The sequence below is a fragment of the Hemibagrus wyckioides genome, linkage group LG06 (assembly GCF_019097595.1).
Source record: "Hemibagrus wyckioides isolate EC202008001 linkage group LG06, SWU_Hwy_1.0, whole genome shotgun sequence".
Lineage (NCBI taxonomy): Eukaryota > Metazoa > Chordata > Actinopteri > Siluriformes > Bagridae > Hemibagrus > Hemibagrus wyckioides.
This window is the reverse complement of record NC_080715.1, coordinates 17907456-17934440: the sequence shown is the minus strand read 5'-3', so window position 1 is coordinate 17934440 and position 26985 is coordinate 17907456. Positions and strand designations below refer to the sequence as shown.

At 36.2% G+C, this 26985-nt stretch overlaps 2 protein-coding genes across 2 annotated transcripts; one reads left to right on the top strand and one right to left on the bottom strand.

Moving 5' to 3' along the window:
- The first annotated feature begins 9372 nt into the window (after positions 1–9372).
- htr1fa (5-hydroxytryptamine (serotonin) receptor 1Fa) lies at positions 9373–19444 on the top strand. Its single transcript, XM_058392728.1, has 2 exons — positions 9373–9559; positions 16993–19444. Exon 2 carries the CDS (start codon positions 16995–16997, stop codon positions 18093–18095), a length of 1101 nt encoding a protein of 366 aa, XP_058248711.1. The 5' UTR covers positions 9373–9559; positions 16993–16994; the 3' UTR covers positions 18096–19444.
- A 450-nt stretch (positions 19445–19894) lies between these two features.
- zgc:152951 (uncharacterized protein LOC569013 homolog) lies at positions 19895–26506 on the bottom strand. Its single transcript, XM_058392730.1, has 9 exons — positions 26368–26506; positions 25592–25839; positions 24306–24420; positions 22952–23034; positions 22576–22773; positions 22346–22483; positions 21465–21554; positions 21245–21388; positions 19895–21109 (listed from the first exon to the last, which is right to left on the bottom strand). The coding sequence occupies exons 2-9, from the start codon at positions 25829–25831 to the stop codon at positions 20981–20983; spliced, it is 1137 nt and encodes a 378-aa protein (XP_058248713.1). The 5' UTR covers positions 25832–25839; positions 26368–26506; the 3' UTR covers positions 19895–20980.
- Positions 26507–26985: the final 479 nt, after the last annotated feature.

Here is a 26985-nt window from a genome sequence, read left to right as displayed (position 1 = left end):
TTAATCCACATAATTCAAGTGCAATTCCCAGATATTTATAACATTATTGGTACTGTGTACTTTTGACCGTCCCAAAAAAACAATCTTTAACTTCTTTAACAGCTGTTGGCCGCTACACTTCATTGCCTGAAAATTAATCAAGTGGCTGTGATAAATGTCATCTGAAAAACAGGCCACAGCTCCCAGCTTTAATTTCTTAATTATGCAAACATGAACTACTGTGGAGCTCAGTGTACTGATGAATATCAAGACAACCGTACATTTAATTCCTAAAACATCTGCCTTGAGGGATCAGTGACTCGGATTTCAATGAATAAACAGGAAAAACAGTGGCAATGAAGATAATTTCATCATCATATTCAGTATCTCTCAGTATACTGAAAAGTTAGAGTAGAGGCCAAGCAAGGCAGCTCTAGTTTCATAGGTCCACATTAGATGGCAGAGTTTATTTATTATGGCCAAATGTTTGGTTTTATTTATTTTTTTTATTGTTAATGGGTTACATATGTGAAAACAAGCAAAGTTGTTCTAAGGATTTATATATTTAATATATGTTCTGATGCATACCCACTACTGAATGTTCTTGATCCTTGATGTCTGGCACAGAATTTGAATGTCATGTCATCATTTTAATAAACTGTAATCTACAGTATATACAACATTGCTACAGTCTATTGTATTATTTCTCCCAGATGATCAGTTTATGGGAGTACTGACTACCTGAAGCTCTCTGTTTAGTAATCATTAGTTGCTGTTATTTATGCAGCAAGAGAAATGCCTTAATCATTCCTTGTTCCATTTTCATCATTCTCTCTCTACAGTCTGCAGCGAATTAACATACACACTGAATTTACAAAACAGTTGTAAGTGAGCTAGAATATTTTATCCCACTAAAAAATAGCAAAAGGTCTAACTGTGTTCACTGTATACACTGTACACAGGTGTGGTTCTTTCCTTTCTCTCTTAAACATTAATTTAAAAAAGAATGTAATAAAAAAAATAGTTGTTTCCTTAATGCAAAATTTGCAAAGCTTTTCCATTTAGACAGATAACTTTGTTAACTTATTTGGACTAATTTGGAATATTTTAAACCATGAAACAAAACAAAGAGCTTTCAATATACCTGTACAAATCAGGTAATGAATATAAATATATGTAATACATTCATGAGTAAAAGAAATATGGTTATAATAAAAATGTTATATATATAATATAATATAATATAATATAATATAATGTTGTATATATAAAAATGATATATATATACATAGTTGAAATTTGGCCAAGAAGAAAACTTCTTGTCATACTGCACACACAGTGAAGCCAAAAAGAACCCAAAAAAATTATTGTCATGTAACTGAAACACAGACAACTTAAAGAAACTTTATCAAATTAAACTGAATATAACACAATATTGTACAGACCAGAAAACTCAGAGACTCAGACTTAGCTGACATGGTCTGGAGACCTCATGAGGGCTAAATAAATAAGTGGATATTCAAGATTCAAGATTTTATGTCACAGACACAGTTTGCAACATGCAGTGAAATGAAAACCAGGCCTACTTCTCATTAGACTGTGCATATACATAAACTAAATTTCAGAAGCTGTATAGAAAGCTTATAGAAATAAGAAATAATAAGAATAAATACAATATGATGTGCAAGTTGCATTTTACATGTGGTAGCAGTGGAACCTGATTATGTTACAATTATGTTACATAGTACAGAATGTACAAACACTACAGATGTATGTAGTAATGTAGTAAACATGCAGTTGTGTTACATGTAACAGTAAAAGTACAGCGTACAGAATGACAATGGCGTAAAAAAAAACAAGACTTCATAGAATCCTAAGGGGTCTGTAAGATAAACATGAGGAAAGACTTTGGTGATATTAGCAGTTAATGTATAAAACAGTATTCCATGAATAAATAATAAATGGTTTACCTACAAAAAATGATCCATACATTGATATCAACAAGAGATTATAAGCAGAATCCTTTTTGGAAACTAAAACCACTTATCAGTGACCCCTTTGTTCTAAAAGAATGGCAGGTCAACATGTTTTTTTTTTTCACACAGGCTTGTCCTGTAATATAATGGAAAATTCTATGGTCCATCTAAGGCATTTCCTGATTGGAAATGAAAACATATGGTATTAGTTGGTAACTAGGCAACAAGCTCAGTAAACGTTGGTCTGTTGCTGTGATGTCAGGTTGGTTTGAGTTCCTTCAGACTGACAAGCAGAATCAGTCTTATTTATCTAACAAAGCAGTCATAGTGCAATGCAAAACATAACTCAAGTGGCTTTATACAGGACATTAAAGATGTGTCCTTTTTATCATCATGTAACTGATATTTTATAAAAAAAATACTGATGTGCCTTATTGTATTTCATAATATTACGATAAAATATCTCATAATATTATGATATAAAACAGTAACATAGATGGAACAAAGGTAAGGACTAAAATTTTAAGGATATTTAACTGGTTTTCCTTTGTCAGGTACATATATTTAAGAAAACTCAGGTTCAATATATTCTTATGTCCAGCAGGAGGGTTTAGAGCACTTTAAGACCTTATGGAGACCTCTGATCCATTTAAACCCTCTTAGCAGCCAATCAAGTTATTACTGTAATCCACACTATTGATAGGCCATATTGAAATTATCTTCTTTTTAAAATCGACATTTGTCTGTAATTAATAAAAATACATCTCACCTTTAAACATGCACTGTAAAACAGCTCAGTTTTTCTGTAGAAAATAATTCTCTGTAGAATGGTAAATGATACACCATTTGATATTCTTTGTTTCTCAGACAAATGTCTTAACAGTTGCTTGCAAACTGACTCTAAGTTTACACTGACAGACACGTCTGAATGAACACCAGTCATTTATGCAAGTACAGTTGTGCTTTTTTTGGTCTATGTTTCTTTAATAAAAGTCTCAGACTGTTATTAAAAAGAAAGCACAAACCTCATTCTAGGGAAATATAATTAGATCATAGGCCAGGCAAATATAAATCAGCCTGCAAAAAAAAAACCCTTAAAGAACTAGACATGTAGAATATTATTTTTCTACAAATAATGGTATAAACTTTCAAGGAGCTACACTATACAAAATGGTAAGCAGCTGTCATTTATTTTCATTATGATTTATGGGATTGACTAGTCAGTAGCTTTGAAGCAGATAAAAGTGCAGAGGCTAATGACAGGGCTGCTCTTGTCCCTTGTAGTTCTTAAAAACAGCCTGGAGGCTAAGATCAAACAGGGCACTGCGTCGACCAAGGATGAAAGTGTCCCAGTGCAACGCCATTGCACCCAGATTCAAGATTAATTACAAGATTATCAGACCAGTTCACCTTAATAGCCCAGGTGCCAGGTCACTTTATGAATGTTACATTACATAGAATGATATCAAAGCCATACGTACTGTGAAATAGCTGAACAAAGGTTTTCATTATCTCTTTAGGGTGAAAAATGCAGGTAGCTGTACTGGCAATTTAGGATTTCTAAAGACCGACATTTTGCTTCTCATCCTCATTTCCCTCCATAATCCATTTTTCTGAGAGTGTCTGTCTACAGAACTATTAAGTTAGATTAGTATCTAAGCAGTAAAATAAAAATAATGTAAAGCTCCAAACCAATTACTCATTCTTTTACAAAGTTTAATAGTTACTTCCTGTATAAAATTATGGTAAAGCACTTCATGAAGTTATCTCAATATTGTGTTTTTCTTCTGAAATCTAAAAACCACAAAATAAAACATTTTAAAATAAAATATTTAAATATACACTCACTGTAGCCCTGTACATTCATGTAATTATCCAATTATCCAATCATGTAGCAGCATTACAATGCACAACATCATGCAGATACAGGTCAAGAGCGTCGGTTAATATTTTAACAAAATGGGGAAAATATGTGATCTTGGTGACTTTGTAATTGTTGTAATTATTGGTGCCAGACGGTCTTGTTTGTGTATTTCAGATCAGCTTACTGCTGATCTGGGTTCTTTCCAGACACAGCATGCTCTAGAATTTGCACAGAATGTTGCAAAACACAAATAAACATCCAATAACCAGCTGTCCTGCATGTGGAAATGCCTTGTTGATGAGAAAGGTTAGAGGAGTAGGGCCTGGATGTTTCCAGCTGACAGAAAGACTATAGTAACTCAACTAATCAAATCCCTTTCTGTGGTATGCAGAAAAGTATCTAAGAATGAACAACACTTTAAATCTTGAGACAGATGGGGTTACATCAGGAGAAGATCACATGGGGTTCCAGTCCTGCCAGCCAAACTCAAGAATCTGAGGCTACAGACTCAAGCTGAGGCTCACAGACTCAAGCTGGACAGCTGAAGATGATGATGTTTTTCTGATGTTTGATATTGATATTAACTGAAGCTTTCCCCTGTATATGCATGATATTAAGCATTGCATACACATTTTTAAAAAAAAAATAATTGCATACCTTCAACATGATTTATATTTTGCCAGTCAAGATTAAATACATTTCCAGCATAGCATTGGATCAGATCAGCAATGGCAAATCTGTTTCAGTCCAGTTTCAGCCCCAGTAACATTGTTTAATATCAGATCATTGCCTCTGTAATTTCAAAAGATCAATCACAAACTACATCTATTTGGAAATCTTTTAAATGCGAAATTATTATGACAAAAAAAAATGACCACTTAGCAGTACACTAGTTAATGGGACAATCATACCGACAAGTATAGTGTAGGAATATTACATACTGCAGATATGATTTCAAAATTACACTTGACATTTTTGAAAGATAAGCTCAACATACAGCAAAAACAGTCAAGGGTTAAAAAGTACACATATTTTAGATAGAAGAGAGAGACTTTCCCTAGTCTCCAAAAGCAAGTTGTTGATAATGGGCTAATGATTGACACAGACAACTGAGCAGCTGTGTTGTTTCATGTTTTTCTTAGACAAAAAGAGGAAAAAAAAAGAATAAAAAACATTAGGTCATGACCTCATATGAAACAATGTGATGAAGTGAAGAAATGACCATAACAGCAGAGTGAGAGAGAAACAGAGAGAGAGAAGAGAGAAAATGAGAATGATGAGGGAAAATCAGACAGCTGAAAGCCTTTTCCCTCGGCAGATTTGCTTTCTGTCCATCTGTTACTCCCTCCATCTGTACCTCAAAGTGGATGTTTACCTTGCTATTAGCCATTGCTATTAAGGCAATTTGCAACATAACCTAACTGTAGTTCCAGGAGGAAAAGTGTTGGTCATGAAACACTATGCAATAAAGCACACTTAAAACTATGTAAACAGAGATGCAATCAATCAATCAATCAATCAATCACGTGAACAGATTTTTGTTTCTTTTAGTAGTTGAAGACTGGGAAAACTTGGGCTGGTCTTCTTCCAATCTATTTTTTTCCAGTCTTCAACCCAGACATGGTACCCACTGTAGCCTCAGATCCTGGCTGACAGGATGTGATCTGTCTTAAGGTTCAATATGTGATGTGCATTCAGAAATACTTTTCAGCTCAACACAGCTCTAAAGAGTTTTTATTTGAGCTACTTCAGACTTTTTGCCTGCTCAAAAAGACATCTGGCCTCTCTCCTCTGACCTCTCTTATCAAAAAGACAATTCCTCCAGCAGAACCGCCATTGATTTATTTATTTTATTTATTTAATTTTTTCACTATTGTCTAGAGACATTTCACATTAAGATAACTCTGTTTTGTATAAACATCCAGAGACTAGAAGGTCCTGAAACACTCACACTAGACTATTTTAATTATTTTCACTCTTTACATGCACACAGCTATAATTATCATATCATTATAACATTATAAGAATAAACACATGCAGATAAAAGCAGGATCATTTTAGCTTATAACGATTAACACACTGCCTGCAAATTCAGATTTATGCTAATTCTATGCCTCTGAGATTTACCCCTGGTAAGATTTTTCCCAAAGCTGTAATGAGCATCTCAAACTACTCAGTAGTAGGTTTCTTCATTGTTAGCAAGCTGTTAGCACATAGCATGCTCAATTAATGGTGCTTTATGGAAACACAAAGCTATATTTTCATCATCCTAATCACGCTGTGATAATACAGCAAAGTGTATTTAAAAACTAATAGAAAACTTATTGATGACTTTTGGTCTGCTTATTGTATGAAGAGCACAGAAATGATTCTGTGTTGTACAGTATTTGGGAACAGAGACATAAAGGATTTTGCATAAGTACATTAACCAGACACAATTCAACAAAAAGTACACAAATAAACCACAGCAAATTTGTTACATAATTAAATTGAGATTTATCCTGTTTGCAATATTTTATAGCAATGTACATTGTGATGTTTGGACTAAATGTTCCTTCTGCTCCGAGATCATTATTTTGACAAGTTTTGGATAAGTGCTGATTATGTTTTGTAGGTTAATTCTTTGCTGGCGGTGGCATCAGGCAGCATGGTCGACTGTCAGCTGTGGACGAGAGGAGGCAGGTCAAACCGACAGGTAATGCCTGATCATTTTTACCTCTGTATTATTACTGCCAGTCTGCTTATTTTTGTTTGTTGTGCTTCTTATTTATGTCTTTTGTGCTTTCAGTGAATCAGAAATAGAGAGAGAGAGAGAGAGAGAGAGAGAGAGAGATTCATGGCTAATGAAAACTATTGTAATTAGTACTAATGACTTAAGACTCAGATCAACAGCTGACTATTACTCAGCTCCACCTGTGACAACACATCTGCTTGGTTCAATAATTAACTGCCCTATAGCTTTAGCTTATCAAAATCACATGCTGTGACATTTCTATTCATCTGCATAGCAATTCTAAGTCTTTTATTGGCCTGCACATCTTCCTATTGTGTTCAAGTATGGTTTAGAGGTATGCTGTTAATCTTTCTATTTCTAGCTGCCCTCAATGATTGAATCCTACTTCCCACCTTGTGATATTTTCACAAAATGCCAAGATTTTTTTTTCCTTCTCTGTGAACATGACCAATCTGTTGAGATAATGGTTACTTTGTTGTCCATTTTATTCCTCATCTGTTTCTCTGCATAAGCCTAGCTCAAGTAGGACAGCCAGACTGAACCAATAAACTGTAATGGGTTGTGAAAAAGAAGAGAATAAATCTCTAAAAATGAATTCATAAGTCCCTGAAGATGAGCATATTAATTGGAAATCATTTCCCCCTTAGTTTCCATTTTGACAGCAGACCAGGAACTTTACGGCTTCATTGCACTGAGGTGATGCCCTTATTCTAGACCCTGTGTGCCTCTGTTGAAAATAATTCATTAACTCATCTTCAGTGACTGCTTTATCTTGGTCAGAGCTGGGGTGGTTCAAGAGCCTATCCCTGGAACACAGGGCATGTTGCAGATGGGATACCAGTACATCTCCGGGCACAATGCACTTAAACTTTTCCACACTGATTCACACATTTAATGTATCCAATCAACCTATCAGAATGTTTTTGGATAGTGGGAGGAATTCAGAGTACCTGTAGGAAACCCACACAAATGCATGGAGAATATGTGAAATCCACTTACGTAATAATCAGACTCAGGATTAACCACATATGCTCACTCTTTATCTGTGTTTGTATATGTGTCTGTCTATCTCTATTGCTCTTTCTTTCTGTCTCTTGCGTTTCATCTTTTCACCAAAATGGAAATTTGCATATTTTGCAAAAATCAACAGCCTATTCATAACTGCAAAGTGATATAATACGAGATAACGTTTGTCCATTGTTCTGATAACAGGTACATTGTACACCACTAGTGCAATGCTGAAAAATCTGATGACTAATTTTCTTCTCCTCATAGAAATGGGGGTTCACCAGAGATAAAAGGCTGGCTTCAGAGAGGAAACTATCCCCCCGACTATGGAGTTGAAAATGCATATCCCCTTGATAGCTGAAAAAGTCACTCAAGGCAAAAAAAAGATCAAAACCCAACAGCTTATTGACATTTTCAGTGACGCCGCAGCAGGGACCATATGCCAGATAAAAACCATCTTGATCTTGAATGGTTTGAGTGTGTGTTTTTCAGTTCCCTTCAGAGTGGCCATCAGAAGTAACACTGTTATGCCTGTGGCTAACATCCCTACCACTTCTGTTGGATATTTGCAGACTAGTCCATTTTACCATCACCATAATTCTGCAAGCAGAATAGGAAAGAGGAAATGCCACTTGGAATTAGCAAGTAATTAAAGCAACATTTCCACATGTTCTTCAGTTCAGTGAAACTATTTTTGCACTTTTCTTTTCTTGTAAAACTATTTAGTCAAGATATATATATATATATATATATATATATATATATATATATATATATATATCTTTTGGCAAGTCTGAATTGTTGATGCTAAAAAGTCACTCTGGGTTAACAGATTAAAAGTCACTCTGGGAGAACAGTAATTGAATTACTAGCCTATAGCTTTGATTGTTGTTTCTCTACATTGGCCTTCCAGGGAAATTAAAATAAATCAACACATACTCTTTCAAGCTCCTGTTAATACCAGGGACCAATCTTGCAACAGAAATGCAAACAAAGCATTTAATATGTAGTGTAAAATTAAAACAATTATATGTTAAGCAATATACAATAAATAAGTGCTATGAAATGAATGAATAAGGTAGCCCAGGCAGATAGTGAGGGAAGCACTGTGGGTGAAATTAGAAGCCATTTCTTTAATTGGAAGCATTATGCAGTTTTTCACAAGCACAGTAATCAGTGGTTGAGTGGATGTTAGCATTATGTGCTGAAAGAAAGTGAAAGGGCACTGGCTGTGACAGTTTGACCTTTTCAACATCTTTTTCCCCTGATTTTGCCCTGTTTCTCTTTGTTATGCCTACCTTCTTGGAGGATGAAGCTTGTTGCTTTTAGCTGAACAAATTGTCAGTCCTTTTTATTATTTGCACATTGCACGTTTTTTAAATTGTACTGTTTGAGCAGCATGTTTTGTGGTCATCTACTTATTTTTTTTACTATTCACTATGTACTGTTTTATTATATTTACTAGTCACAGAAGAAGCTGCTAAATTATCTCTAAAATTACCTCTATGCTGTATTTTTTTATACACTGAAAAGAGTCCATTCTCTGCATGAATCAGAAAAATCAGAGATGTATTGATCTTTCTACCTCTCCATGGATGACACAGAAACCAATACCCACTCATCTAATGACCTTTTTTTGTTTGTTTGTTTTACAATTTATCCCACACTTTAATATATATTCATTAACTACTTTAATGTATGTATATCATGTAGAATGTCCTCTATTTAGTTATTCAGGTGAAGGTTAGAGTATGGTGTCGGTGCATGCATAGCTGGAGGTGGTGGTAGGTTGGGGGGTTAGGGGCTAAGTAAAACCAAATTTTTCGCCTGCTGGTCGAACTGAAATCGCATCCTCTTGTCCAGTCCCACATCCATATGCGTGTACCCGAACCGACTCCACAGCAAGTTGCGCGTCACCGTCTTTGCTTGCGCGCTCTCGGGCACTGTCTGTAAAGCCGCTCCACCGAACAGCTCTGCTCTAAAGGACTACACGAACATGTGAGTATTCCTGCGAGTCGTTTCTCTGATAAACACGATTGAAACTATGGATAAATTTCGGCTCCGGGTTATCGAGTTGACAGACTGCAAACAGGAATAACAGAGCGCCTTGCAAATATTTAGATAAAAGGCTTAAGGGTTTGAATTAGGCTACTTCAGTTTCTGCACTATGCAATTCTTAGACGCAGTATGTTTATTTTTATTTATTTATTTATTTATTTAATTGATTAAATATAGCATGTGCCTTCAATCATAGAGAACGTTGTAGTGCTTCAAACGCATGGTACACATGCGCATGGTAAGTCGTTGAAGAGTTTACCAGGTTAATGAGTTTAGATGTCATTGGGTATACACCTGAACTCTATTCACAGAGGCACTAATTATAAATAAAAATCCTGGGCATTTACACCGTTTACGGAGTTATACTGTATTTAATTGCGTAACAGGTAATTGGGAACATTTTGAACTATGTTAGTAATGGGATGTGAGTGTGTGCTGGTTATACAGTGAGTTGCCAGTTTACAAAATTACCATGAATAATTGTTTAGGAATTTATTCTGGTTATCCAAATGCACCTCTGAGTTCATGTTGATAGAGGGATGGAGATGCACAGGGGCATGTTATTGTATGAAGGACACACTCACACCCATTACATTACATTAATATTCATTACATTGATACACCAACATATTCCTAAGCTTAATCTTAACTGATATACATTAAGTGTTAACTATCACACACCCCTATAGGTGTGTTCTTATGTGATGGCTATTTGAGTAGGAGTATATTGGTGTGTGTGTGTGTGTGTGTGTGTGAGAGAGAGAGTGTGTGTTGGTTTTATAAAGAGCATGGTTGTTGAAGTGTGTGGGTATATATGTGTGATGGTTAAATAGAGGCTTTTTGGTGTGTGTAGTGGCAATAGGAATATGTTGGTATTTGTAATGGGTATGCGGTTAGTTGGTGTCTGATGGTTATAGGAACATGTAGGTTTGAATTGAAATTACGTAGTAACACAGAAGTGATATGTCTTTTGACGGAATATTCAAATTTCCAGGTTTAACCAGATGAAGTCAACATGGATCAAAAGTAACTGTTAACCAGAACTAATGTAACTTGTTTTGCATCCTGCACATTTCAGTGACTTTCCATTTGAATCTTATTATTCTAATTTGTCTGATCACATGGTGTTGGTGTATTATATTACATGCATTACACACAGACCAACACTGTAGATATAAAATGTCTATTTTGGTTGTTTAACTCTTAGCGTTCTTAATTCTGGTACAAACCAGTAATGTGTGATGTGTAAAATATAGTGTCATCATACACACAAGCAAAATAAAATTCTTCAGACATGAAAAGCTTAATTAGAGTTTGTCCATTTCTTATGTGTTTGTACTTGAGTTATAAAAATATGAAAAACCAAACTGAATATGTTAATCAAGTCAACCAAATTAAACCCATCTCCATAATAAATAAGATAAATTCTGCTGGAACATATCAAAGCTTATTACAGTTGGGCAAACTGAACAGCCCCCCACAATGCCTGTCTTCTAAAATATAGCCTTTGATGGGTTTATTACATCCATATGATTATATAATTTGAAATTATATCCTTTGTAGAGTTTATGTATCTAGGTGTCAAATTTTTAAATACTTCTTTGTATATTGTTGTTTACATTTCTTTATGCAAATTGTTGGGCCATTGTTTACATATTATCTCTTCATCAATTCAAATGGTTACCTCACTCATTTCCAAGTATCATATTTGTACCTGCAGGTAAGTATTATGTCAGTCAGGCTATAAATAGCAGGTAGCACATCTACTTTTTAGTTTGATGACTGTATTTTACACTGCATCCATCACATCAGGTAATTGTTTGTCATTATTCACTATTTTATTTCTAAGGTTTCAGTGATCAGTATTGTGAGTTACCTACACTATACCATATGTGTATTTAGTAGTAGCAAATGTGCATGAGTATAAATAATTTATGTAGATGCAAAAGCAGTAGTTGTGGATCATATGTGCTAAGTATATAAATGAAGATGAGTTCTAGGGCTTAACAAATATTGCACAAACATCATTATATCATAACATTTCATTTGTAAAGTGAAGCCATGTGTTAAAAATGAAACATCAGAAGGCATTATTTAACAATGCTGTCTTTACTGTATACCTTCACTAAGTGTCTTGCTTATTATGAGCATTAGGCTAGTAGAAATTAATGAAACACATTACTGGCAATATCCTGGAATAGTGATATATTCTTTTAGCCTCTTTTTTTAATGCCTCCTGTGTTGAATGTTGTACATTTTGATGTATAATATATATGTTATTGTGACAAGATGAAAACAGTGGTAGGTAAAGCATGTTTTTTTTATCAACAGCAGGAAAAGACAATACCTCCTACCTGCTTTATATCACTGTGAAAAAAGGGAGTCCATTTCATTTTCATTGTAAAAGCATTATAGCACTACTCTCAGTGTGTTTTATGTGGAATGCATATTACCTCAGAAAGAGGGGATTACAACAGCAGCATTTGTTATCTAAAATAATACACAACACCAGTGCATATTCTGGCAGGTAATTTGATTTAATGCCATCAGAGTAAGTATAAAGATGACTTTTTAAGACAGTGAATCTGTTTCCCTCTTGAAATGTCTAAAACTGCTGCCTGTTTTTCTCCCACCTCAAACATTAAACTCAGCCATTATTTGCACTGTAATAGCTCTATTCAATCACACTGAATTCCAAATCCACCTAAAAGCATTTTGGCATTTAGTGCATTGACCATTTTTATTAATAGAATTCAGCATCAACATTGTCATCAGAATGAAAGAGTGAACCAAATTTGACTATAAACAATGCATATCCTAACTGACTGGCAGATGAGATGTGCACAGTGTGATTAAATAACCCATCAGATATGGGTTTCCTTTTCCCTGCAACTTGTTAATAGTATCTGGAAAGTGGAAATTGGTTATGAATACTTGGCATGTTGCCAGTCCTCTACATGGATATATGTTTAGTTGAATTATATTGAATCACTTATAATTATATAGAAACCCTTGCATTTGTAATACTGCACTGATAATCAAGTAATACTCAACTTCATAGTGCAATGCAGTTGTCGGAGAATATGACATATCCAAACACTATTTTCCTTTGTTTTTTAGTTAGTCCAGTCAATTATTATTTATCTCTTCCATTTTCAAAACTCTTAATTTTGAGTGCAAAGGTTAATGTGAAAAAGTCAAAGCGAGGTGTGCTAGCTGAGCCCTAGAGGGGATATTTATGTAAGACTTATGGGAAGGGGAAGGTGAGGGAATGTGGCTTGAACAGTTTCAGTGCTGGTACTCTGGGAAAGGTGTGGGTAGTGCTGGCTCTGTAAAGTGGTTTTTCCTCAGAGGGCTAGTTTCTGACGTCTATGTGTGAATAAGTGAAAGAGAGAACTGGATTGGTGTGGTTAATAGACTTCCATGTACTGATCCAGCAACTATGCCTTCAATCTAAAAAATTTTTTTTTAAAAAGTACAGCCCTTCAATTTTCCATGGATGCTTAACACCCAGCTGGAATATTGTGTATATGCATTTTGTTTGTGTTTTGCTACCTGCTACTGTCGTTGTGTGGTGGCCAATGTTGTTTAGATAAACTTTTCTGTTCATTGGATTGTTGGACTCTTGATGATGACCACCTGAGGTAGATTTCTGGTCTAATTTTTTTTTATTTGTAATCAGAGGAGAGAGTGGGCTTTAGAGAGACCTACCACTGTAAGAATTACTTTCAGAGACTTAATGAAGCCCACCAAAAGATTGGACCATGGTCATCCCATCATTTCTGAAAATGATTGTGTTAAAGGTGAGGGTGTCTAGGTTTCCTGCATGGAGCTGCAAAGATGTCTTGCCCTGGGCATATACTGTCCAGGAGATGACATATTTCTGCACAGCAGAGATTAAATTGGAACAGAAAAGCAAAAGGAGAAAAGTATATAGGCTCCAGGGTGTGCCCATGGGATCAGTCAACATAGTGAAAAGATGAAGGGCCACCTTTAGCCACCTCCAGGTCTAGCTTGATGGCACAGAGCTCACAGGTGCTTAAGTTGCAGTTTTCTTATGATTCTTATGAGTCAGATTGTAACTTTGTGGAATTTAGCTGGTTCTCTCACAGTAGAATCCTGACTTCCACCTCAGAGGCATGAAGATATAGATGTGACAGGTTTACATGACATAGTATGGAAACAGCATGTTTCTTGAGGGAAGTAATCTATTCACAAATGGAGGTGCTTTCAGTGTGCATTTAAACAGTTTTTCATGAGCTGTGAAAATGAGTCATGGGTGGCAGTACTCAGGGGAGGTGGAGCACTGGGTATGCACTGTGATGTGAATATTGTACATTGTAGTGTATATACTGCTGCTGTCTTTCTGGTGATGACAGAAATGAAAGTTAAAAGAGCATATAAATATTTGCTGAAAATTAACCCACATCATTAGCCTGCCAGTAGACTTGTTTTGATATATTTCTAGATGTAACCAAGAACCACATCACCAAGAGAATAGATATTTTTAATTTTAATAAATCTGTTTAGCATTTAATTGGTCGAATACAGCAATGAGTAAATGATTGTTTAACATTCATTATTAACCAGTATTTCCAATGCTTAATTCTTACATAACATTTTTCATTAGATTTTACCACTACATGTTTAAGGGGTCATAGTACCAGCAAAGTACCATGGTTGCAAATCAGGCAGGTTACCTGGGTTTTAGCCCCACCCACCTCATCCCCAAATAGAACCACAATATTATGATTCAGTTTTAAGACTAAGGCTTCTCATTGTTATTCACACCTGTAACATGATATGAATAATTTCATTATTGATCAAATAATGCATAAATATATTAATTTTAGAGTATGTGACAAAAATTAGCTTTAATTAATCTCACCAGACATTAATGGGCAGATCTTGGCATTTTTCTTTGGTGTGAATATAATTCTAATGAAAGTCATTGTGGATTTTTTTTTTTTTTTCATTGTAATTGTCTGGCTTATTTTAGAACAGTGATTGTCTGCAAGATAGCTTTCAGGGATTTCTCTGCATGAATATTTCCAGTTCATCAACTAAATTTTCAATTCTTCACAAAGAATTAATTTAATATATCAAATTGTACTTCACTTACAACAGCCTTTATTAACTCTCTGACTACCTTGCCCAGGGTTCACATAAAAAGAACGTCGGACTGAAGGTTATGCATTCAGCAAAACCTAATTTCTTTTGACCATGTGCTGTGTTTAATTGAAGCACCTGTTGTGAATGGACTTTTTTAAGGTGATGAATTACTGGGAAATTGACTTGAAATAGTAAAATAATAGTAAAAAAATTTAGTATTTCATTCCGTAAGTGCCTTTTCCCATTCCAGAGATAAAACCATCACTATGACAACTATGCCCATAAAACCAGTAGAGGTTCAGAAACATGTGTTATGGGTTTCCGAGCTTAGTGTTTGTTACTGACACTCTCACCTTTAACCTCTTGCCATTTAGCTCTACCTCTCTGAGAGCAGCACTCACCTCCATATTGTGGATTTTCAAGCTCAAATACACAATACTATGAATGTTATTCTGAAAAAGATTCCTTCGATATATATATATACACTGTGTTGCCAGTTTATTATGTACACCTGTCTAGTAGCATGTGGTGCCTTCTTGGGCATGACAGACTGCATACAGTATTTGTTGAATACAGTATACAGTACCTTTTGACTCGGTAACAGTTCTTCTTCTTTGCCCAGTAGAAACATGTTCCTTGTTCTTCACTGACAGCATTGGCACTTTACCTAGTCTTGAGCTGTTTTAGCCCATATAAGCAAAAACCTAAGTAATATGTGGTGTATTTAAAGTGATATTTTAAAGTTAAATGTAAATGTATTTTAGTCTGGTAATTTGATTTATTGTAGCCTGGTTTTTAGGGTAATCATCACACTCTGACTCAACTCTCCAGTTTGACCAATGCAATCCATAAGGTGTTTTGTTCACAGGATGTTTTTGTGAATTTGGATTTATTTATTTATTTTTTTTACCCCTAATGAAATGGTTGCCAGTCAACCATGCAGACATACTGCTGTGTTCTATGATGTTCAAAAGCAAAAAGCTCACTCCTTTTGCCCATTCAGTCATTCAAATTAGTGATACTAAAAATGCTGGCCTATGTGGTTTATTCTATAGACCACATTTATATTGAAGTAAGACTTCTTTGAATCTACCATATTTGTGAGTATAGCATATTCGGTGTCATTAAGATTGAATTTAGATTACCATGAGGGTACAGTCAGTCTGAAGGTTTATTCTTTCAGGTCTATGCATCTTGATAGAACGTAAAATATACTTTAAATGATAGCAAAAAACAATGCATGGCCAAAAGGATGTGTAATTAGTGTGTTTAGTTATTTCAGCTATACTGTACACTTGAATCATGCATACAGTACATGAACAGTACATGAATCATGTGTACAGTCATGAAATCTTTTTAGACAAACATTGGCAATAGAATGGGTTGTAATGGGGAGCTCTTTTATTCTCAACATGGCACTGTCATGCGTGCATCACACAAGATTCATCTCTGAGTAAACAACTGCCTCTAGAAGCATCAGCACAAGAATTGTTAGTCATGAGCTTCATGGAGTGGGTTTCCATGGATGCGCACCTATACAGAGCCCTGCCCTCAACCCCATTTATCTAAGAAATGAATTGAAATGCAGACTGTGAATGCCTTATCGCCTAACGTTACTAATTATCACCCAACCTCACTGATGCCCGTGTGGCTGAATGGAAACAAATCCCCACAGCCACATTCTAAAATGAGATACACATATTCAAAACACATTTGGAGGTGATGTTTGGGTGTCCACACACTTTTGATCATGCTATTAGAAGATCTGTTATCTCTAGAAGAAACACAGTATTGCAGGGAAATGTAACTGAAATAATCCCTTATCAAAAAATAATGAGCTCATTAGTTAAATTTGTTGTTGAACAAGAAAAATGTGCTTCGAGTTCCTCCAGAGAACTAACATTTCTTACTAACATTTCTTGCAAAATATTTATTTTTACATAGTGTCTGGGTGAGCCACAGTACTGCAACTCATTTATACCCTTCATGGTGGGAATTGGAATCACTGTATTAAATGGCACTTCCTATCTAGTAACTAAATTCAGAAACAACAGGCACAGACACAAAACATCCTTAAGGAAACAATTCATTAGTGGCCCTGTTGAAAGTGATGTGGTGAAAATGGTGGCCAAACATAATTTTCAAATATCCCTTCTTTGAAAAGAAGCAATTTTTGAGGGTGATCTAGAGGCTGAAGAAAAAAGTATCCAAAACCCAAATGCTTTACAAATATTTTCTCTTTTCTCTGTATTTGGTCTCAGGCATGGATCCAAACAGCAGGAATTCAAGCAGCACAGATGGGCTTGGTAGAAATCCTGCAGGCATGATCCTTCTCTCTCTCACTCTGTCTGTGCTAGCTCTGTTAACCACAGCAATCAACTCCTTAGTCATCACTGCCATCATTGTCACTCGCAAACTTCACCACCCTGCCAACTACCTTATCTGCTCTTTGGCTGTGACTGACCTGCTGGTGGCCATCCTGGTCATGCCCTTCAGCATTGTCTACATCGTGAAGGAGACGTGGGTCATGGGTGAGGTGATGTGCACCATCTGGCTCAGCGTTGACATCACCTGCTGCACATGCTCCATTTTGCACTTGGCTGCTATTGCTGTGGATCGTTATCGTGCCATCACTGATGCTGTGGAATACTCCAGGAAAAGGACATCTTTAAGGGCCGCTGTCACGATCAGTGTCGTGTGGTTCCTGTCCATTCTCATTTCCTTACCTCCAATGCTCTGGGGACACCACAGAACAGACGAAGAAGCACAGGAGAAAGAATGCCTCATAAAGCATGAAAACATTGCTTTCACCCTTTACTCCACTTTTGGGGCTTTCTACATCCCCCTTATACTCATTCTTATCCTTTACTACAAAATATACCAAGCAGCTAAAATTCTTTACCACAAAAGAAGGCCCAGCCCCATGAACAAGCTTGAAATAAATGGAAACAAGATCCCTATGTGCTCTGACAGAGAACAGCAGAGCCATGATGTACTTACCCTACCAGAGAAGTCAATGTCAGAGCCCTCTACAGAGGGGCGCATCTCTGCAGCAAGCCCAAATTTTCAGCGTCACAGTGAGAGGTCGATCAAAAGACAACGGATTTCAGGGGCACGTGAAAGAAAGGCAGCCATGACTCTGGGCCTCATTCTTGGGGCATTTGTTGTCTGCTGGCTGCCATTCTTCATTCAGGAAGTGATTATTAACATCTGCAACAGATGTGTCCCCTCCAGTGAAATAGCTACATTTCTGACCTGGCTTGGATACCTTAACTCCCTAATCAATCCACTCATTTATACTATATTTAATGAGGACTTTAAGAAAGCCTTTCATAAATTGATCAAGTGCCGGAATGAACTCTGATACAGAAAATGGAATATCAATGTTTTTATAGAAAACATGTATATCGATGTGAAATTTTAAAAATATGAGAAAATGAAAATTTCTGTAATGCAGGTGAATATTTAAAACTGAAGACATTTTCATATTGTTTTCAAAATTCAGCCTTATCTGTAAAAATACACACACTGCCAATCAAATGTTTAGAGCTTTGACATCAAATCATTCCAAACACTTTAAAACTGTGCAAGAGAAATTTGGAGAGGCAGTGCTGTCTGGAACAGTCACCCAACCTTCAACCATGATGTTCTGGGATGAACAGTTTGAAATGTTTGAGAGACAGAGGTGTCCACTGGGATGTCCTGCAAGTGACACTTTCTAAGTAACACCTGCTTAAACCTTGTCCATAGATAAAGAAAGTGTGACAGCTTTTACTGCTAAGAGACATTTTAAATGAACATATACATGTATTGTATTTTATTTATCCGTTCACTTGTACTATATGGCCAAATGTTTGTTGATACCAGACCATCACTTTTAAATGAATGGGCAAATCCCCACAGCCATGCTCTAAAATCTAATGGAAAACCTTCTGAGAAGACTGAAGGATATTATAAGAAGATGAAGCCTTTATTATCGCCACACATACATTACAGCACAGTGGAATTCTTTTTTTCGCATCTCCCAGCTCAAGGGCCCAACAGTGGTAGCTCAGTGGTATTGGGAGTTGGACCCCAACCTTCTGACAACCCAGAGCCTTAACCACTCGATGCCCCTTATAACAGCAAAGGGGGGCTAAATATGGAACGGGCTCTTCAAAAATTACATCTTGAGTGTTATGTTCAGCTATCCACAAACTTTTGGCCCTATGTATTTACGTGATTAATCCATAATGTATTATTTTATATAATTATTTCAAGTTATTTCGAAATGACAAAGACAATAATTATGCATTTAAACACAAACATATGAAAATGGACATGGTAGTTGTTCCCAAACATTGAAGTAAATTACCATCTGAGATGTTGCAAACATCACATACGTAAGGTGGTGTATAAAAATAAGTCATGTTACAGGATTATAATAATCATAAAATTTAATTAACAAATATGGCTGTATTTTCTGACATAATTATTAATGTTATTTAACCGTATGTTATGTAAAGGTTATTTAATGTTATTTAAAGCTTTAATATATTTAAAGACATTAAAAATAAACACACCATATACATGATACATTTGTTATTATACAAGCTGTAGTATACAGAACACAGTAACAATCAACTGGCTATCATTCATGCGATACAGATTTCTACTCATGTAATGATTCATTATTTTTTATTTTTATAAATATTTCTTGAATATGAATGGAAACCTGTGTTAGTAATTATTGCTGATAGGTAATGAAACTTCATTAATTAGGCAAACATTTAGTGAATTTTTAATTTCCTGCACTCCATCTCAGTGTAGTGTTATATGAAGAGAAAAAAATGACAGATTCCTCTCAAACTGCTCAGTAAAATATACACAGCAGAAATCCTTCCAGCATTACTACCACAAAACATATTTCTCTTGCTAAAGAGAAAAACTATACCAGTTTAGTGGCTTCATGTAAAGATGCTTGAAAATACAACAGAAAAAGTTCAACAGTGACTCCAGCTGCATATGACAGGAAGTGCAACCAATTTATTGTCTCTTCAAAATGATCCACATCATTCAATTCACAAGCTTCAGATAACAACAGGGACCCATGATCATTTGGAGAATTTCTTAATTTATTTTTTATTAGTTTACATGTTTCAGAAACCAGAGGATACATGTGCTTTATTTTTAAAGCTTGCATTAACATAATGTATTCATCAGTGCATAATATTGCTCAACCCAGGTTCATGCAACAGAATGAATCCAATATTAGCCAGTCAGCTTTGCATTGGTTTAATTCCTGATTAGTATAATAATGAATCTTTTCCTGGTTTATAAAATCATTCACCTGCTGAATTCAATATATAGTGTCCTGCATATATTGCATATATAAGTCTATCAGTCAATCAAATATCGAACAGAAATTCCTGAACTAAGTATGAGGTGCACTTGGTATATAGGTGTCATCTATTAAAAAGGTGAAAAGATATAAGATCTTTTATACATTTCGATGTGTATTTTTCGTAAATTTCATCCTTTCCATACAACATGCAATTGATTTCACAACACATGCTCAACTCCCATCAGATTTGTTTAAAAATGGCAACAAGTGCACAGACAAATCAATTAATATGATATTATGTAAGCATTGATATTGACATTTTAAATGGAAAACAAGTCATGGACTGCAGTTTATGCTCACTGTGATCCATGTGATAATAATAATATTGAATACTAAAAATAATATTGGTACAGTGGCATGCATTCTTATGCTTTTAGGGCCATTTGCTGATAGAGTCCATGCTAAACAATCCCAATAAGGCATAAAGTCTTAGTGCTTATAGCTACTACAAATATTCATTTGTCTTCATAGCAATAATGGATCACACAAGCTAAATTAATAATATGGGAAAGAAAACTAAGTTATATATCATAATTAATATAATCTTTAAATCAGTTTAAGAGAAATCAAGTGGGTTAAGACAAAGTAGATAATCATTAAGGAAATAACTGGAAGGGAAGGGATAACTGCTGGTAGGAAAATGTGCCCTTTGGAGTGTACAGAATTATTGTTAAAAATCGAGATGCATAGTTATCCATTTAAAAGCAAGGCCAGCTTTTTCTGTGTTTTAATTTTTTATCCTAGACAGAGAAGCTGGCTACAGCCATAGTAAAATCTGTGCTCTCATGCATTTGCTAAAGAAAATATAAACCTATAACTCAGTGTTAGACAGGTCATCCCAAATTCCTACATTTTTAGTAATAGAGTCAGTGTGTGCTGTTGGTGGACCAGTCATAAGGCATATAGCTTACTTTAACATTCCCTGTAGATAGAAGAGTTTTCAGACTTGTCTTCTTTTGAGATGCCCTCATGTGGTTTAAAACCCAGTTCAGCAACTGCACAGGAGAACATAACATATATAATAAGACCTTGTACATGCTGTGTGTAACTTGAAACGTTTAGTTATGTTTCAAGCTCAAAAAGATGAACAAATGACTTTCAAACTGGCTTAAGCTTTGGAATCAGGCTACCTGTTCATCAGTGTCTCCAAAATCTGCCTTGTACCATTTGAAGATCTGGCTAAGCTTCACCTCTCTTTTCATAGATTCCACAATGCAGCCATCATCAGCCTCCAGAAATGCCTCAGCAGCAGTCCGCAGCTGACTGCCAATGTCCTGGTAAGAGACATTTCGAATCAAGTAATAATAACACTGATTATTTGAAATGAACAAGTTAACAAAGTCAATGCACCTTTGAGGTGTAGGTCCTAATGGGCGGGCAGCCTTTTGCACCACAGTTCAGTGCAAAATGAATTAGAGGCTCTGCTTCAGGAAGTGAAACCTAATGAGGCATCACAAAACACAGAATTGGTTAAATGAAACTCATTGTTTTAAAAACAACACAGCTACCAATAAAGCATACTATATGAAGTGTAATAATTGTGTTACTTTGTACAGTCATTACCTTCTATTTGAATAAGTCAACTTAGTAAATGAAAAAAAAATGAACAGCATTATATTAAATTGAAAGTATACCCAGCACATGAGTGCCCAATGTTATTCACAAAGGCCTGGTGCGGGTGCAGGTTTTCATTCCAACCAAGTAGGAGCCACATCTGATTCCACCTGTTTATTCAGTTGATCTTGGCTTTCAAGAGACTCAGGTGTGGCTTCTGCTTTGTTGGAATGAAATCCTGCACCCACACTGACCGTTTCCAGATAAGATTGGACACCCTTGTCATAACATGTTAAAAACACATTAAAATGCAAGAAATGGCATTGGCTAATTAACACATATTCCTCTGACATAAAAAATAAAATAGATAATCAGTATCATTAAGTGAATTGTGTGCATTTGATGGTGTTGCTAATAGAATAAATGATGCAGTGCCCCTGAGAAACAAACAATCAAAAAGACATTAGTCAGGAAAAACTAGTTATTAATGATCCTGTTGAAGACAATGATACAAGGAACTGAGTCTGAGGATGAATGTTGTTGCTTTTTGAATGCATGGATGGATTCATTTATACTCTCAACATGCTCTTGAATGCTTGGATTATAAGCACACCAGACTTCCCCTGCAAACATATTTAAACAAGTGTTAAAAGCAGTATGAGACAGATGCATGTCACCTGTAGCCTCGGGTCATTCTTTGAGAAGGGTTTCAGAAGTTGTGCTATTCCTTTCCTGTTTCCCCGCAGCACTCCATTCTCAATATCCTGGAGTGTGAAAACCTCTCCTCCAATCAGGTAGCTTACATAGTTGAAGAACTGCACAATAATATATTTTTCTTTATTTATAAAACTGTTCTTTCAAGCATACATAAAATAGCATTTCAGACTAAAACAAAGCATCTTCTTACCCGGTACCTCTGCCAAATGTTTTTGGGGAAGCCGAGGCGCAGGTACCCATGAATAACCAGCGCATTGTAAACATTGATGAAGAAAGCCAGCCTCTCCTCATGACTCAAAGAGAGCAGCTCTACACGCTGCAGGTACACAGCCAACTCACAATATCGTTCATAACATGTGCTTTTAGACATGGCCTTATAGTCCACTGACTGCAGAAGAAAAAGAAAATAACTCCACATAACATATAGTAGATTCATGAAGATTAATTACACCAAACCCACTTCATTTGAACAAAGTTTAAAAGATAATGATAAATAAATAGAGTAATATTACCCGTTTACATTAAACGTGTTGAAATACTGCATGTTAGAACAGGGTAGTTAGTACCTTGCCATCAGCAGAGAGGTGATCAGAGTACAGTTTCATGATCAGATTCCTCAGGGCCTCAGATAATTCAGAAGCTGAAATTGCTGAAATAATGTTAATAAATAGCCTTTATTCTCCATGTGCTAAAACTGAAGGGAAATAACGCATGAGCATGTAAAGAACAGTAAAGCCCCAAGCTTGAAGGAGAGTCTAGATGCGTGCAGATTATAAACACATGCAGGTCTAGAGGAGAATATGCACTTAAATGGAGTGGGTTTGATGTGTCAATACAGACAAAAAGGGATTTTAAATGAAAGAATATGATATTGATCTACACAAAGGCTAAAGACTACAAGTCAGATAGTATCACAGTAGAGGATAAATGTATTTACAAATACACCAATGACCACAAGCCTCTACCTCTAACAGGAAACACAACTGTCTGAAAGATTTTTGTACAATTTATTGATGCAATGTGCTGTCATTTCTTCAGAGGTGACTTATAGTGTAGTGCAGTGTACCTTGAATAAGTGGCTACTTTTATCCAATCAGTAAAACACAATAGGTTCTGTTAGATCACACCAGCTTTTATTCTGCATTTTGCAAGGGACATCAAATTAAAAAGGCTCCCTAAATTTTATTTGGTTTGTAGGTACCTATGACCAAAAGATTTCACCTTTAAAAAAATAGAACCATATAAAGGACCCTCGGGATCTGCTGATTTAAGAAAACATTTTTGAAGAAATGTCAATAATTCTATCTAGATGCTTTTACTAAGAAGATTTTTGTTTGTTTTAATCAAAGAGTAATTTGATGAACAGAACAAGCTGTTATTATAGGAAAGAATATACAGTATAATGAGCCGTAAAACTGTTATTTATTATACCGTTGTTCATGCCTATTTATCTTTTCATCTTCCCTGTCTGCTACAAACTCATTTGTGGTATCCTACCCTTCTCTCTACAAAGCCAATTCGTCAGCTCTGTACATCATCAGCCACCTCCTGCGGCCGTCAATCAATCCACGTCTCCTCATTCCTCCACAATGTGTCCAGAAGATTCCCTCTCACAGTCTGTCAACAGAGCCTGAGATACTGATCATATTGACTTTTATCTATTAACCAACTAACTAACTACAGAGATGACCACAGAGAGTGTTCTAGGAGATACTGGTTGTAACTGCACATGCAGCTGGGAGGCATTCCAGAGGGAAAATTCTTGTACAAAAACAAACAGAAAAAATAAAAATAAAAAACTACAGACAGATTCATTAACACCGCATTTCCACATTCAGGCTTAATGTGAAAGGAAGCAAACAAACAGGCGTGTAGAGCACCTTGAAAGTAACAGTCCACATGCAGTTTGTGCACACAAACCTCCTCTGTCCTTCTCCTCACACTCAGGGCTGTTTGCTGCAGGTAAGGGTAGAGCATCTGGAGGCACAGGCTTCTCCTTCACCATACGTACCAGAGGTTCAAGTTCTTCAGCAGTCTAAAGAAATGACAGTGTTCATTTTAAAATGTTACACTAATTGGAGATTAAATTTCTGCCACTGAAAATAGAGGACACTGACAAAAATAACTCAGTTTTTGGCTAAGAAAAAATAAAAAGGCCTATAACAGTTTTTAAGGCTACCAAAACAGAAACGAAGGATAATTTATTGATGCAAAAGCCACACATTAAATATACACATATATAAGTGTTATATGAAAGGCAATATCTATAAAATACATTGATCAGCCATAACAATAAAACCACCAGCCTAAAATTGTCTTGGTCCTCTTTGTGACACCAAAACAGCTTTGATCCCTCGAGGCATGGACTCCACAAGACCTCTGAAGGTGTGCTGTGGTGACTAGCATATGAAACTGTGGTAAATTGTAAGGTGTGAGGTGGGCTTTCATGAATCAGCTTTGTTTGCACAGTACATCCCACAGAGGCTCAATCAGAGTGAGATCTGGGAGCCAGTTAACACTTTGAACTCCTCATCTATCATTTTCCTCAAACTATTCCTGAATCATTTTTTTAGTGTGGCAGGAAGGTGGCAGCATTATCCTGCTGGAAGAGGCAGGACCAATTGGAAAAACCATTGCCATGAAGGGGTGCACTTTGTCTCCAACAATGTTTAGGTAGGTGGTACGTATCAAAGTAACATCCAAATAAATGCTAGTACTCAAGGTTTCCCAGGAGAACATTGCCCAGGGCATCACTCTCTCCACTGGCTGCCCTTCTTCATATAGTGCTTTCTTGTGCCATTTCTTCACCAGGTAAGTGACACACACCACCATGATGTCTACATGATAAATGAAACCATGATTCATCAGACCAGGCCACCTTCTTCCACTGCCCTGTGGTTCTGATGCCCACATGCCCATTGTAGGTGCTTTGCTGTGGTGTACAGAAGTCAGCATGGGCAGTCTGACCAGTCTGCCTTTATGCAGCCCCTTACACATCAACTCCAGTCACTGACTGTTTACCTGCTACTTAATACATCCCACCCCTTGATAGCTGCCATTGCAGCGAGATAATCACGTCACCTGTCCACGGTTTTAATGTTACGGCCGATTGGGATATACCTCAATTTAACCACAATTAACCTAATTGCTTGTTTTTAAAGTTAGTGTTAGCGTTAAGCCTTGATTAACGACTGGTTTTCACCCACCAAATTTTGAAGAATGTCATTTCCTCCTATATGGACGTTGTTAAAGAATATCTGTGGCACAGTGCTGCTACCAGTCGTCTTATTTAGCCAAGCCCTGACAGCCGCATCATGACTCACGTCCACTTCACACAATGGTAGATTCAGTGCCTGTAAAGCAGCCTTGGCCTGTAAACACTGCGGGCATCCTGGCACCGAGTACACAGTGACCCTTCCTGCTATATGGTTCACAAACACAGCCATCAACACACCTGTGGAGAGAACATCCATAAATACAGTTATTAGTACTGTGCGTTTGCTTTGTGTGTTTTCTTGCGAGAGGTCAGATTTCTCTTGAAAAAGAGACTTTTAATCTCTTTTACCTGCTTAATTAAAAGCAACAAAAATAAATAAACATGTTGAGACATCTTGATGGTTCGCCCTATCGAAGAGGCTGGAAAAATAGATTTGTTAGAATCAGACTAGAGATTGATTCTAATTATTACTAATTAAATAAATTATTATACATATTATAAACATTATAGACCAGGAAGGTATAGCTTCTTAACCATAATCCTTGTAACTATTCTTAAATAAAGAATAAAAGTGTGGTGTGGTGTTATACAAATTAACAGCATGTTTTAAGTGTTTTATGTTTCATTCTGCTGTGTGTATACAAGACTGCAGTCTGACACACTCTGGTGGTTTGTATTCTAACTACTGCACCAGGTGATGAGAACAGACTGGTACTTCCTTCCTTTCCCTTTCTTCCTTCCTTCATCTTTTATCTCAGTACCTACCTGTCAGACTAGCAGATGCTTTGAAAATAATGTCCCCATTATACCGGAAGTCAGTGACAGACGACTCTCTAACTGAAACACAAAGCTTAAGCCAGCAGGTAACATTATCTGTGCTGCTGCTGATGATGCTGCTGTCCTGACACTATACTACAATAACAGTCTTCCTAATCGCGTTTCTCATCTTAAACATATTACTGTAATACTGCACGACTGCTATAGGATGCTCTGCAGCACTACTGAACTGTACTTTAATATCCTGTGCTGTCTGAGGTCCCTATACTATAGTGACGATGACAGTGGGCTCATTACAAATCAGTTCCTTACTGATGCTCCCTTGTTCACTTTCCCTATGCACTTCTAGTTTGGGGATGTCTATGGTGCAGGCGAAGTCCTAGCGACAAACTATATCTTGCACATTTTGACGACTATTTGTCGCATTATTATTTCATCATCCATGCTTCATCTTGACTGTGAATATTGATCTAGACCAACGATAACGCAGAGGTTGTGTAGATAATGTAATGATTTGTAGTACAGAAAAAAAAAACCCTGCGCAGTGTGTTAAAAAACTGATGTTCTCCAATACACCTGCCGGCTGCTCGCTGCGCAGTTTTCATA